The 15,491-nt window shown below is 40.5% G+C and overlaps 1 protein-coding gene across 1 annotated transcript in view; it reads right to left on the bottom strand.

The window, feature by feature from the left end:
* Window positions 1–5,913, bottom strand: part of LOC149267101 (F-box only protein 6-like) — a 35,097-nt gene extending 29,184 nt beyond the window's left edge. The window contains exon 1 of the mRNA XM_089398076.1: window positions 4,683–5,913. Within this exon, the coding sequence (XP_089254202.1) occupies window positions 4,688–5,887 (1,200 nt within the window). The 5' untranslated portion in view covers window positions 5,888–5,913 and the 3' untranslated portion in view covers window positions 4,683–4,687. The remainder of the gene's footprint in view (window positions 1–4,682) is intronic.
* Window positions 5,914–15,491: the final 9,578 nt, after the last annotated feature.

Below are 15,491 nucleotides of genomic sequence, written 5' to 3'. Positions count from 1 at the left end.
TAAAGGCATTAGCCGAGCAGAGCAGTAGCAGCAGAAAATAGTTGTCCCGAGTGACAGAAGTTGTTCCTAGCAGAAAGCAGCAAGGAAGGGGTGACGCAAAGTGCCTGCGTCATCAGTTCAAGCCAAGAGGAGGATCAGCGCAGTGGCAGAGAGGAGCATACCTAACCTATGTAGTGCCCGGTCATCTTTCTAAAAAGGAAGGATTGACGATATGGCCAAGAGGTGCAAATTTTGCCAGTATCGGGATTGCGCAGAGCCTAGAGGCTCAATTCTTCAAAGTTACTGAGGTATAGGGGGCTATGGATAATTTGCAGAGCGAAGCTGGTGGGGAGATGTGATCAGAATAGTACCTAACAGGGCAAGACCAAGGAGGAGGGAGTTCTAGAAAGGAAATCAAAACTCAGGGGGAGTCAAACCGAGGACTTCCAGAAGGAAGTAAAGAGACTCAGAGGAGTCGGAAGAAGAGTAGCAAGATGGCAATGAATGGGCTGAGAGATCAAGATAGACTGGATGGAGCTTCCAACTTCTTGGTCTGGAAGGCCAGAATCTTTTTCATTCTAGACAGGTATCGCATCAAGCACTTCGCCTTGAAAACGATAGCAATCCCAGTTGACCCAGCTGAAAATGAGAAGTATGAGGAGGCAATGGCCAAGGAAAAGTGCATCATCCTTGATGGGGTCAAGGATCATGTGGTGTCGCATATTGCCATTAAGGACACGGGAAATGAGATGTGGGAGGCCCTGAAGAAATTGTACCAGCATACTTCCATGCAGAGGAAGATGTTACTCGAAAATCAGTTGTGGTCATACTAGATGCAAAAGGGAGAGCAGATAGATGTCTTCCTCAGTGGATTAAAGGAGATCCGTGATCAGCTAACTTCCATAGGGGCCATGTTAGATCAGGAACTGATGCTGAGAACCACATTGAACGCAGTCTCAGAGGATTGGAACGTATTTGTCCAGAGCATACTAGGTAGGATGAGCCTTCCCGATTGGGAGGAACTATGGGCGGCTCTTCGTTAAGAAGAGATCATATGGGTGACCAAGGCGGGGAGTAGCGTAAAAGGGGTCAGAATAAAGGAGGAGGAAGAAGAAGAAGTGGCTCTCGAATCTGCGGGAAAGCAGGAGAAGAGAAAGAAGAAGGACCTCTCTAAGGTCAAATGCTTCCATTGTGGGGAACTGGGTCACTATGCGAACCAGTGTCCGAGGAAGAAGAGTAAGGGAGAGGTTTCTGAGACCAAGGCAGCGCCAGCGAGGACGGATAAAGAAGTGGAGACAAATGACAACTGTGCCATGAGTGCTCACACGCCACTTGAGCGGAAGTGGGGAGACATTGAGTTGTAGTCAAACAGACTATAGGCGATGAGGGGCAGGATCTTCGAGGTACCCAGCCTCTTGGATTAGACCTTGCTACGGGAGCCCTGAAGAGGAGTAATAGTACTGGCAGATGTCAGTAGAGACGGATACGGCTGAAGCGACAGAGGGAGCTACAATGCAGGAGTCCCCAGGCAGCGCGAGGCTAGCAGGCTACAACAGTGCGAGAGGCATGGGAGTGTTGCATCAGTGCAGGATGGCACAAAGAGGTGCGCAACGGTGTGAGATGCAGGGAGTTGTTGCAGCAACGCAAAGGTCAGTAGAGGGAGCACTTATTAGTGATAGAGGGAGCTTCAGCATCGGGAGTGTTCCTACCCTGACAGAGATGTCAGAGTTGGGAGATCAATTACTTACTTCTCAATAACTAAGTTGCAATGCAGCAGTTAGCAGTGGCAGTACTATGGACAGCAGGATGAGAGGGAGTTGTCGTATGAATGAAATAGTGGCAGTGGCAGGGCTATGGGTAGCAGTACATGATGCAGCAGTGTAGATGATGGGCAGCAAGCCTAGCATCGGCATAGGGACTGATGTCGGATGATCAAGGTGATACTGAATGAGGAGTATTACTAGAGCACAGTGCTTGCTAAGAGCGAGTGTTGATTTGGGGTAGCATCGGATGTACTCTAGCCATGAAAATTGGTGGAGAGACTAAGGCACATGAGATCTCCAATACCCAGAAATGGTATGGGCAGATTCTAAACAGTTTGGGATATATTAAAATAATTAATATTTTTAATGGAAAATAAAATATTAATGTGAATTAATATAAAACTGTGTTAGAAAGGTCCAAAAGTCATGGATCAAGCCTGAGTTAATCTTAGCCGTTGATTAGGGACTTAATCTCAGTCGTTGATTTGTCAACAAGAAAAGTATAAGAGGAGGCTTGAGGGTCACTTGGAGAATACACAAAGAGAGATCAATAACTCGATTTTCTGGGGCAGGCTTTGCTGAGGAAATTGAGTGAGTGATCTGAGTTACAACTTAGGGGCAGTGAATACATAGCAGAGAAGCAGATTTAGTACTAGGAGGATTAGTGCAGCGCCAGGAGAGGGACACAAAGCCAACTAGAGGCCACGCAGAGATAGCCAAGAGTTGCGCAGAGCCCAAGAGGGCCAACGTGTGAGACGTAGAGGGTCTAGGGACTAAGGCAAAGGCTCCAGAAGCTGACGCAGAGTCTAGAGGCAGCGCTGGGAGCATTTCGTGGGACAGACTAAGAGCTAGAGAGCATAATAGGGTGACGCAGTCCCTATCAAAAGACGCAGAGCATTAGAAGTTGCATTGTCGTTGTGGGATCGTTCATCCGGTGATTTAGCCGGAATATCTATCTCCAACTGAGAGGTACTACTGCCAAGGGCATTCTTTGTTGGGTGAGCCATTTTTGGCGCCTAGGTTGTATTCTGAAACTGCATAATAATAAAACCCTCTGAATAGCAACACCGGTTTTTCCCGCATTGGGTTTTTCCGGGGACATTAGTCCAAAAACAACGGTGTCACTTGTGTGTGTGTTTACTTTCAGTTGATGATCTATATGTGTTGATATTGTACTCGTATTTATTTTCAGTATTTACATGGTAAATAACTTGTTAAGTAATTGAACAAGTAGGAAGAAATAAATCAGATAGTACAGGAAGAATTTCGAACGGGTTAAACTTAGAAATTCCAACAGTTTACAAGGACTAGATGCAGAAAACCTCTAGTGTGAAGTGAAATTTTTGAATTTACAATTCATAATCACAGAAACTATAACAACAATGAAGTTGAAGAATGAAAATCAGAACAAAGTACAAGCATTGCACCTGTAGAACTAATTGAGATAGAAGAATGAAGCAAAAATGACGAACATAACAATTTTGGGACAATTCATTGTTAGGTACGTGTTATATTCTTTGCACGACTAGCTCTAGCTGTTGTCTGTTGTGCTGAGTGTAGTGGGGATGTCACAAGAGGGCTGGCAGCGCCCACAAATAGAAAATTGGGTGGTTTTTGCATTCGTTTTTGGTGGTTTTTGGCACATGGTGATTTTGTAGTTTTAGTTGGGGACCTGTGGTTGTATTCTAATCTGAGTAAATGGCTTGGCAGTTCAAGGATACTGCGGGATATATATTGTATTGTGATACTGTACAGAAATTTATTTTGAAAAATATTGCTGGTTTCCCAGTTTTGGGTGTTAGTAAAACCTTAAAGGACTAGAAGGGGGCTAATTATTTTTGTGCGTGTAAAATTTCCTTTTATCCTGATGTGCCAGGCTCACCCTTCCCCAATCTAGGAGAATTTCATTGTAGGTAGCCAACTTACAACATTGAGATCAGAGTCCGTCCATTGAAAGGCTGCAAGGAGGAGGGGTTCTCTATTGCACCAAATTTGCCTAGGACTTGCACCTGGCCCAGACCGCTTTCACAAGAGCATGCATACAACAAGCATGAGCATGAGCACATGCATCATTGGAAAGATTTGGACCCTGGCAGGTTTATTAGAAACACCTTAGTTTCACCTACTACACAGGCCAACATTCACTAAAGGAACTAAATTTTGATACAGTCTGGAAAAATATTGTGGATAAAGTGAAATCATATTGTTGCAAAGATGGCCAGTATATCATGGAAAAACGTCAGACAGCCATTTCCAAACCACCACAGCAGGATTGGTGGTCGCTACTGCAACTCTGGAATACGAACATTGAGTTTGTAATAAGTAACCTCATTTTAATGATTAAAATAAAACACTCTGGTATCATTATTGAAGTAAATGAAGTTGTATACGTTTAAATGCCCTAAAATACTTAACAGACTAAATGAAATCACTACACTGCACTTAGGTTACCGGCTCTGCTATTTAGGGTAGAATTCAAAACTTCAAGTGTTCCATTCAAGGTAGTAGAAAGAAGCATTAACTAGCTACACATAACATATTAAAATAAACATTGTAAATGAAGACAATCATGCTGATAACAAGGTTTTAGGAATAACAAAGCTAGCAATGTTTAGTTAAAATTCTTTAAGTATTTGAATCCCCAACGGATGATAGGTTAATCTGAGCCACTTTCAACAGCCTACAACCAAATGGTCGAGTACTAAATCTGTACCTATTTTAACTTTCAATATATCTGGTAAATCATTAACTGAGATTACAAGCCCTGCAACTGCATCTAAAAATAAATATGCTCACTTGCATATCAAACAAAAAGTAGGTTTTCAATTAAAGTCAGAGAACAAGACACCGCAACTTCCAAAGAGAATCTTACATATAAATAAGAGAGAAATGAAGTTTAAAATACTGAAGGCAGCATATGAAAAGAAATGGCATGCATACCACACTTAAGTGACCTTCATGCCTGGCCTGGGTTCAAAGGCCATAGCTCTGGTATCTCTCACATAGCCTTGGTCATCATTTAAAGGACAGCTGGGAAGCCAACTCCATGTGTTTTCACTTACATTGTAAACAACCACCTCCATCTCCCGCATATGTCCAAGGAATATAAAGCAGGCATAATCTCCAATTCCTATGCAGTGGCTGAACGGCCAGTCCACAAAGGAGTGGATCATGTTAACACGACCGCAGAGGGATGGTGGCATTCTAGCAATTTCCTTCCACGATGATGATGAAGAAGATGGCAAAGAGGAGGAAATCCCCTGCTCCAACTCCCATATAATGATCTCCTGCAAAAGGTCACCCCCTTCTTTGATAATGCCAACTGTAACAAGAACCCTCGACCTGCAAGCAAGGAGGTAAGGCCTTGGGTTATTTTCATTAGCCATCTCTGGCAGAAGTATAAAATCGTAAGCTCCATGTCTGAAACTGAAACCCAAAATGCCCAAAGCCCCATTAAATACTGTTAAGCAGTAAAAGGAACTGTCGCAGAAAACCATAGGCAGAGTCATCCCCATCCCCATCCCAATTAACATCCCCGGCCCCGTTACCTGGAGATCCTCCGGCAGATGTCCTGCAATTCTCCATGACTTGTCAGTGGAATCATAGATTTCCACTACATAGGCATACTGAAAACGAGACCGACCCACAACCACCACCTTGTATGACTGGCGACCGTGGGCGTCCCCTTCCATGATGCCTGCCCATCTAATCGACCGCACTATGGATGACTTGTGGGGTAATTTTAAGAACGTTTTCGTGAGAGGATTGCAGACCAGAAAATGAGTCACCAAGAAGAGGCCTGCAGCGGATCCAAGGCAATGAATATAATTTTGATTTTGTCTGAGAAAGGAAAGGGAGAGTCGAGAGGATTTCTCCCATGTGCGTGTGTAGAAGCAGTAAACCCAACCATTGGGCATTTCGGAGTAGACATTTTGCAGGAATAACCATGGATTCTTGTTGTGAGGTGCCTCTGCCCATTTAGTTGTTATGAATTTGGTTGATGAAAGGAGGGCATTCCAATCTTGGCATACGCTGCGAAATCTACAAAGAGATTCCACTGGTAAACGTGCCAATATCTCTTCTCTCAGATATTCCGGCAATTCGGGGTACCCTAACCCTAACGCCTTTGCTTGCAGCTCCCCCATTTCTTTCCTTGTAGACCGAAGGAATGAATGAAAGGGACGAAGAAAAACACGGAGAAATGGAAATATTTATTCAAGTATTTATGCAAGTAAGCAACGACGTCCTCGGGCACTGTATATCATAATAGCGATAAGGCTTTTTTCTAAATTTTAAATTATATTAATTTTAATTGGTCTGTAAAATGGAATCTTCTAATTATTTTAAGTTTTAGTTTTTTAATTCAAATTTGGTTTGCTTTTTAGTTCAAATTTGATGTTAATGGATTCTCAGTCTACACTTTTTCTACATCTGGCACACATTTTTTTTGAAGTCCTTCTTTCTCTCCCTTTGAGATCAGGTTCCTGCATTATTTCTATGATACTCTCAGGGTCTCTCCAAAACTGTCGATACTCCTGCCGTTAACCGTTTACCGTGGCTACATTTTTGGCGATACTCTGCCAGTAAGTTCTATACCCAACGATCTTCGGTGCACTACCAACAGATTACGATTTCTGCGGTGCACGATCAACAGATTCCTGCTACATGACGCACCATGAAAATATCTGCTGCCGTGTAGGGTCAAAGTTCATCAGCAATTGCGTTAATTGTGAAATCATATTAGTTACTTCCAGTGGCAACGACAACGAGTGCTCTGAATGGCTGGACCCGCAGAGGGCAGCCTTGGTCGCTCATCTCTCCATGACCATGCCCATGACCTGCAACTTCTACTGAAGGGGCCCTTGTGTTAATTTTTACTGCAGCTATTCCTGATTGAAGATGCACAGATACTATCCCAATTTGCATGTTCTTCGTCAAATTCAAATGCAATCTGTTCCACTGCTCCAGCCGAGGTGCATTATTCATTCTTTATAGCTATGGCTGAATGCAATTCTTTTCCCCTGTATCTTTTTTGGTTACTAACGACAAGTATGGGGATGTGTTTCTGCTTGTTTTGCCCACAGGTTTACTCGCCTGGTAGTGTGAGGAGGATTGAGAAGGAAGTGATGGAGGAAAATGAAGATTCTCCTCTTATAAAACAATTATGTGGGATCTGTCTAGAAGAAAAATACCCATATGAAATATTTGATCAAATTACAAATTCCGTGTCGCATGATCGAATCCCACCAGCTCCAACGTCCTAATCGTGTTTCAGTTCTGCTGATTCGAATCCCGTGAATCAGGATATTCTAATGAAAGATACTTTAGATATTAAAGTTTTAATATCTAGTTAATATGTTATATTTAAAAAAATTAATAGTAAAAAATATTATTAACTAATAAATATTTATCAATTAAATTGAATAATTTTTTTATTATAAAAAAATTCCTTTTTAAAAAAATTAAATAAATATTTGTATTTATAAATATATAATAAATTCCAAATCAATTAATTATAATAAAAATATATTTATAATTCATTTTATTACTATAAAATTATTAATCTTTATGTTAATCTTCTCCATTTTTAACTGTTTTATTGATTTAATATTTTTTTAAAATAAATATTATTAATTAAAATTATATATTTGAGATAATCTCATTGTCAAATGAGATTATTTTGGGTGATAAATAGAGTAGTCAATTGATTTTTTATAAATTTTTTGTTTAACCAAAAATATATATATATAACAATTTTAAATGTTGATATCACTGTTTTAGATTAACATTGCTAGGATTTGGTCGAAACCAGCTAATGTGGTTCATTCTCACGACAGAGTGAGAAATCAATAGATCTGAGGAATAAATAGCAAGAATGCATCACTACCCAGAGTTTGTAGTTGGAAAATAACCGTGAGGTAACTTCTTATGTAATAAATAAATATTTAATTTCGATATTTTAAAATGATAAAATTAAATTTAGTTATAAAATAGTTGTTCTATAATAAATAAATATTAAATTCCCATATTATAAATGGAATATTAGAATTAAATATTAATTTTTGGAGCTAATTAATATTAACTATTGTAGTAATATTGTCTAGAGATAAATAATAATATAGTTTGTTAGGGTTTGACTTATAGTATAGAAACTAGTTGTTATGAAGTAATATTATTTAGAAATCATAAGTTAAATTATTAATAGTAATGTCATCTAGTTAGTTTAAATAGTGTAATGTGTTCGGTCACCTTACCTTATATTCATTGGAATAGTATTTAGTTTATTAATAATTTAATTTATTAATTATTATTATAATCTTATAGAGGCACTGTAGTATTAAATCCTATCAATAATGTACCGATGGTATAATATTATTATAGAGATTAATAATAATATTAAATACATTATTTTAATATAATTATATATATTAATTTCTATGGATAATTTTAATAAAATAAAAAGACTAAGAATGGAAGAAGGAAAACTAATCACATAAAAATGGAGCATGGCTAATGATGAACCCATGGTATTTCTATTATTAATGATATAATAATTTTAATCTATTATTTTAATATATATAAAATAAAATACTATAATAGGAAGGAGGAAAACTAATCACATTAAAAAGGAGGAAGGCAAAAGATAATATTAGATCAGAGATATACTTCGACAGCAAACAAAGAAATTAAAGAAAATTAAGGCAGGATTTAAGGGGGAAAACTAGAAGGCAATAAGGGAGATCCAGCGAGAATGGAAAGGGGAAAGGAGAAGGGAGATCCAACAAGAATGGAAAGGGGAAAGGAGAGGGAGGAGACAAAGGGTCAAGAGGAGAGAGCTGGAATCTAGCTTTTACTTAATTTCCAACCATCATCCTTATTGAGGTTTTTGGCATGCCTCTCAATTTCAATAGCTTTTCTAAGTTTTAAAGCAGTTTTTAATTAAAATATTAAAATAAATTTAAATAATAAAATATTAACGTATTACATGCTTGTAACAAAATTTTAACTACATTTAACTATATTAATTAAATTTAAACTAAGCAAGAGTAGTTGGTTAATATGTGAGAGTTGATTCATATTTTTCAAAGTTCAATAATTAAACTAAGCGGCAGGGAACATTAGCTAGTGGATAGCTTTTTTAAAGTTTATAGTATATTAAAGCAGTAACTAACTTTAATAAGTATATAACACAAATTAATAATAATAATAACATATTTAACAAAAACACAGTTTAATTTAACTATGTTTAAACTAAGTTAATTCAACTATTTTACTTTAATCAAGTATATAACACAAATTAATAATAATAATAACATATTTAACAAAAACACATATTTTAATTTAACTATGTTTAAACTAAGTTAATTCAACTATTTTAATTTAATATTTTTTTAACATAACAAATATGTCCAAATAATAGATTAAAATAGACGAGTATGACATTAAGTTTATAAAGAAAAACAATCTACAAATAGAGTTTTTATTATCTCTGCCTAGACAAAAACACTGCGCTGCGTTACAACCAATCATCTCGTGTCATGGCAGACCAATAGATCATCTGCAGGTGCGTGGAGAGGGCCTATTTTCACAATACAGGTGGTATATGTGACTTTCTACCCGCATGCATATCTCGTTCCATTCTCTATTGCCACGTCTCTGCCTGGATGCATTTGCCATCATCCGGGCCTCGCATCTGTAAGCGACATCCCTCAAGAAGTTTCATTTGTCCTCCCGTAAACCTCACAAGTGGCAACTATCCACTATAATATACCCATTGTCATTCTTGGTTCGTTTTCTTTCGTCTCTGCGCACTCTTGCGCGGGGACTTTGGTTTCCTATCTGCTTTGTACTCCTTTGATCTCCCACAGAGCTCAGTTCAGTTTTTGGTTTTATTCCTGGTCCCAAACCTTTTTGATGTATGCATCCATCACAATTTATCGACTCTGGCATGTTGTACTCCACTGCGGCGCTTCTCCCTCGACTCTTGCTTCAGTAGAAGGTCAGTGTTGTAGAAACTTTGAATAATTTAACACATATTCAACAGAGATTATACTGATCATGTACTATTGCGGAATACATACACAATACATAAGCTCCTCTACGTTGATCAACAATATAGCAGCATCAATAACAATAAAACATCAAGAGCATTCACACATTAACACAGTATGTATCCCGGGGAAAGCATCTCGCTAAAAACCCCAACTATCTGTATATTAATGATTGAGTCATGTAACATTACACAGCATAATACTTCTCACAAGTATCTCCACCTCTGTTACACACAATACAGCTCAGATCTGATCTCCAAATCTCTTCCACTGCTTGTCTGCCTCCACTGCTCAATACCTGCTCAAGAACTGATGAGAATGGCTCACCAAACTCGTTTTTCACCTGCAAAATAGCCACTCACTCTTTGTTGGACGTGAGCACAAGCTATAATGTGGGCCAATACGTGAGCAAACTCATTGGCATACTCAATCCCTTGATTGTGCAAGATCTGGTGCACAACTATAGTCACAACTGATAGCAATCTGATTCTCTACCACCTGTCCCTGTTGAACTGAACATGCACTGACATGCAACTGAGTTAACTGATGTATTCATTAGTTGTATTATGAGTTAATAACTTGTGAATTAATTAATAACTAATTCACCCAACTCATCTCTAGTCTATTTGCCAGTTAGACTAAATACAACCAGTTTAACAAAGCTAAACTGAACACAACTCCATCAACTCCACAATCAACTCCACCAAACTCAACTGATTGAGTTCTAACTGAAATCATGCATGCAACAACTCAACTGACTCATAAGAAAAGCGTATTTCCTTCTGACAGCTGCATGTGCCACCTCTGTAGCTCAAACTGAAGTGATCCAAGAGAATAAGATTAAGTTTATAGTCCAAATATTATTGTGAGATAATAATATTTGACTTTTCTATTTTTGACAGCCAGTCTAAAAATAGACTTTGATCACTCACACTGTGATCACTCACGCTTTGATCAAAAAAAGAAGTCCATCTATTTTTTCCAACTTGACCAATCATCCATAAACAGCAACCTGCAATCCATAGACATGATCCATATGTCTAAAAATAGACATAGTCTAAAAATAGACTTGCGCCAAAAATAGCCTGCGGGCCCACTTAGTGAAGGCGACTCTTTTCACTAAGCTCCATCATCTTGTTGCAATCTCAACACTCCCTCTCGACAAGATATGGATTATCAGCAACCCTTATCCTGCCTCGGTGTTACTCGAATTTGCTCCTGGTGAGAGCCTTCGTCAGAATATCAGCGTCCTGATCCTCCGTTGGAATGTACGAAAGTAACATGATCCTCCGCTGCACACAATCTCTGATATGATGGTACCTGATGTCAATATGTTTAGATCTATCATGAAATACAGGATTAGCAGAGAGTTTAATGCAACTTTGGTTATCACAGTAAATCACAGTAGGATCCAAATGAGAACCGAACAAACCAACTAGGATCTTCCTCATCCATCTAGCCTCGCATGCAGCCAAACTTGCTGCCATATACTCGGCCTCCGCTGAACTGAGTGCCACGGATCTCTGCTTCCTGCTGTACCAAGAAACTACTGTCGATCCAATACTGAAGACCCCTCCTGATGTGCTCTTTCTGTCTGTTGGGCTCCCTGCCCAATCTGCATCCGTGAAGCCACATAGCTTCACCTCATCCTCCTGTCTGTACCACAAACCATATCCCGATGTGCCTCTCAAGTAGCACAATACATGCTTGCCCGCCTTCCAGAAGAGCTTGGTAGGCTTAACTATAGCTTGTGAAAGCTGGTTAACTGCATAGCATATATCAGGTCGTGTATTGACCAAATACATCAGCGACCCCACCAATTGTCGATAAATAGTGGCATCCACTTCTTCTCCCGAAGTGGCATCCTCCTTCCTCCAACCTCTAGGAAGAGGAGTATCAACAGGGTTGCAGCCATGCATGTTGAACTTCTCCAGTATCTCCCGAGCATACTTGCCCTGAGAAACAAACAGTCCACCACTGCGCTGCCATATTTCCAATCCCAGGAAATAGTGAAGGAGGCCCAAATCCTTCATCTCAAACTCTGTAGCAAGATCCTTCTTGCGACAGTATCAATAGCTCATCACCCGTTAGAATCAAATCATCAACATACAGTACAATGATAAGCAACTTACCCTCCACCACAATCTGGTATAGATTCGGATCCGCCTCGCTCTTGGAGAATCCAAGTCCTGTGAAATAGCTGTCTATCCGTGTGTACCAAGCACGTGGTTCTTGCTTCAACCCATACAGCGCTCTCTTGAGCCTGCACACATGCGACTCGCTGCTGAAGACTTCAAAGCCTTCGGGTTGCTCAATGTACACCTCCTCCTCAATGACTCCGTTGAGGAATGCAGTCTTGACATCCATCTGATGAATGTGCCATCCCATCCGCGCTGAGAGAGCAAGAATCGTCCGTATGGAAGAATACCTTGCGACAGGTGCAAAGGTCTCCTCATAATCGATCCCCTCAATCTGTGAAAAGCCTCGGGCAACAAATCTTGCCTTGTACTTCTCCACACTCCCGTCAGCTGCCTGCTTAACTTTGTAGATCCATCTCGAACCCACCACTGATTTCCCTTCCGGTCTAGGAACAATCTCCCATGCACTGTTTCTGACAATAGAATCATACTCTTCCACCATGGCGTCTACCCATGCGGGATCCTCCACAGCTTCCTCGAAAGAGGATGGCTCAGTCACAACACACTTGCTCATAAGAGCCATGTATCCAGTGTACCGATCAGGTGACTGTCTCTGCCTGCGTTGGGCTGTAGGTGGTCCTACAACTTTCTCTGCATCTTGAGCCAGTCGCTCAGCTTCTGTCAAGCGCTTTCGCCCTCTGATGGTTAGCGCTGCATGAGTGGTCTCTTCCACTCCATGAACCTCGTCCTGTGGCTGATCCACGTCCTGAAGCTCATCCTTAGGAACTAATAGCTCCTCATCTGCATGCAAGTGTAGCTCCCTCTCAAGCGAACACTTCATGGCTTTCTCCTCCTGAAATTTTATATCCCGTCGCACAACAGTTTTACCACTGTCTGGCAAATACACACGATAGTTGTGGGGTGTATCAGTGTACCCCACAAATATCCCAACCTCTGCGGCCAGCTCCAACTTCTTCCTGGCATCCTTCGTCACATGCATGTAAAAGTTAGCACCAAAAATCCTCAAATGAAAAAGATCAGGCTTCTTACCAGAATAAGCCTCCTTGGGTGTACTCATGCCAAGTATCCTATGAGGACAACGGTTCTGCACATAAACTGTTGTATTGCATGCTTCCGCCCACAAGTGAAGGGGTAGGCCCTGATCATGCAACATTGCCCGTGCAACACCCACAATCGTTCTGTTCTTCCGCTCAGCTACCCCGTTCTGCTGTGGGTTATGGGGAGCTATGAGCTCTCTACAAATCCCTTCTGTCTTGCAGAAATCCTTGAACTCGTTCGAGATGTATTCACCACCATTATCGCTCCTAAGAGCCTTCACCTTCTTCCTCGACTCCTTCTCGACCAGTGCTTTGAATTCACAGAACTTTGAATATGTCTCGCTCTTCTTCTGCATGAAGAAGATCCAGCACTTACGAGAGAAATCATCAACAAAAATCACATAATACCTGTGTTTTGCTGTCGAAGCAACTGAGAAAGGTCCACACACGTCTGTGTGAATTCTCTCAAGGATCGTCGTGGCGCGACTATCCTTCTCGTGAAAGGTGGCTTTCACAAACTTCCCCAAAGTACACCCCTTGCACTGATCTGACTGCGCAAGTGTGCCTTTAGGAAGCCCTATAGTGATCTGTTGCAGTATCTTCAAGGCTCCATGGTGAAGGTGACCCAATCTCCTGTGCCACAACTCGCCATCATCTCGGCTCACCAATCCTTCTGCCTTGACTGCCATTGCTGCGCATCCATCTACATGCAACTGATAAAGGTTCCTCACTCGAACCCCTATCTTTCGGGTCTCACCAGTTGTCTTATTGCGTAGGAAGGCCTTTCCCTCGTTGAAAACAACATCATACCCCTTGTCTTCTAACATCGCCACTGATATGAGATTCTTCTTCAATCCTGGAACATGCATGAATTCCTTCAATACGAAGGGTTTACCAGACTCCCTCTCAAAGGAAATGGTACCGATACCGGTCGCACTGTATCTACCATCATCGCCCATCTCGATGTGCACTCCAAGATCTGTGTCCTCCAGATCAGAGAACAAATCTTTATCTCCCGTCATGTGAAAAGACGCACCACTGTCCAAGAACCACACGGATCCCATCACACTTGAAACCAAGCATGCGATCAATGAAAAATCAAGCTCAAACTGAGAAGCTAAGGCCTCTCCCCCTGCAGATCCAGCAGCTTGCTTGTTCTTCTTCTTCTGCGGACAATTTGTGGCATAGTGTCCATGCTGGTGACAGTGAAAACACTTCACCTTGGACATATCCTGCTTCTTGCCTTTTGCACCAGACTGAGAAGCTTTCTTTCTCTTCCCTTTCTTTGCTTTGGCAGCCAAAGCACAATTCTCTTCATCGGCTACCTTTGATGAAGATCCATTCTCACCTTTATTGTTTCTGAGTTTATCCTTGAGCGCCAGGTCACTCTTGCTTTGGAATAACATTTGCAATCCGTTGAAAGACATTTCAACAACACTGCTGCAAATTCGATTTCCACCAGCTCAAACTCAACTGCTTCTGATCTAAAATTCGTGAGAACACAATATTTCTCGTATAGAGATTGACTGTATGAGCATTCACCAGATATCTCACCTTCCAAAGGAAGGATGAATCCAGAGGCTACCTGGCCCGATTACAGACTCTGCCTGAAGAATTAGAATGTAAACACTTCCTGAATAGTAGATCTGATGATCAATCCTCACTTGATATCCTGTAAAAATCTCTTCTACAAATCAAGCAGCTCTGATACCATGTAGAAACTTTGAATAATTTAACACATATTCAACAGAGATTATCCTGATCATGTACTATTGCGGAATACATACACAATACATAAGCTCCTCTACGTTGATCAACAATATAGCAGCATCAATAACAATAAAACATCAAGAGCATTCACACATTAACACAGTATGTATCCGGGGGAAAGCATCTCGCTAAAAACCCCAACTATCTGTATATTAATGATTGAGTCATGTAACATTACGCAGCATAATACTTCTCACAAGTATCTCCACCTCTGTTACACACAATACAGCTCAGATCTGATCTCCAAATCTCTCCCACTGCTTGTCTGCCTCCATTGCTCAATACCTGCTCAAGAACTAATGAGAATGGCTCACCAAACTCGTTTTTCACCTGCAAAATAGTCACTCACTCTTTGTTGGACATGAGCACAAGCTATAATGTGGGCCAATACGTGAGCAAACTCATTGGCATACTCAATCCCTTGATTGTGCAAGATTTGGTGCACAACTATAGTCACAACTGATAGCAATCTCATTCTCTAACACCTGTCCCTGTTGAACTGAACATGCACTGACATGCAACTGAGTTAACTGATGTATTCATTAGTTGTATTATGAGTTAATAACTTGTGAATTAATTAATAACTAATTCACCCAACTCATCTCTAGTCTATTTGCCAGTTAGACTAAATACAACCAGTTTAACAAAGCTAAACTGAACACAACTCCATCAACTCCACAATCAACTCCACCAAACTCAACTGATTGAGTTCTAACTGAAATCATGCATGCA

The sequence above is a fragment of the Pinus tabuliformis genome, chromosome 6 (genome assembly GCF_031772625.1).
Source record: "Pinus tabuliformis cultivar Carrire ecotype Pingquan chromosome 6, CPIR1, whole genome shotgun sequence".
In the NCBI taxonomy this organism is placed as follows: Eukaryota; Viridiplantae; Streptophyta; class Pinopsida; order Pinales; family Pinaceae; genus Pinus; species Pinus tabuliformis.
The sequence above is the reverse complement of the archived record's forward strand: the minus strand, read 5'-3'. Positions and strand labels throughout refer to the sequence as shown.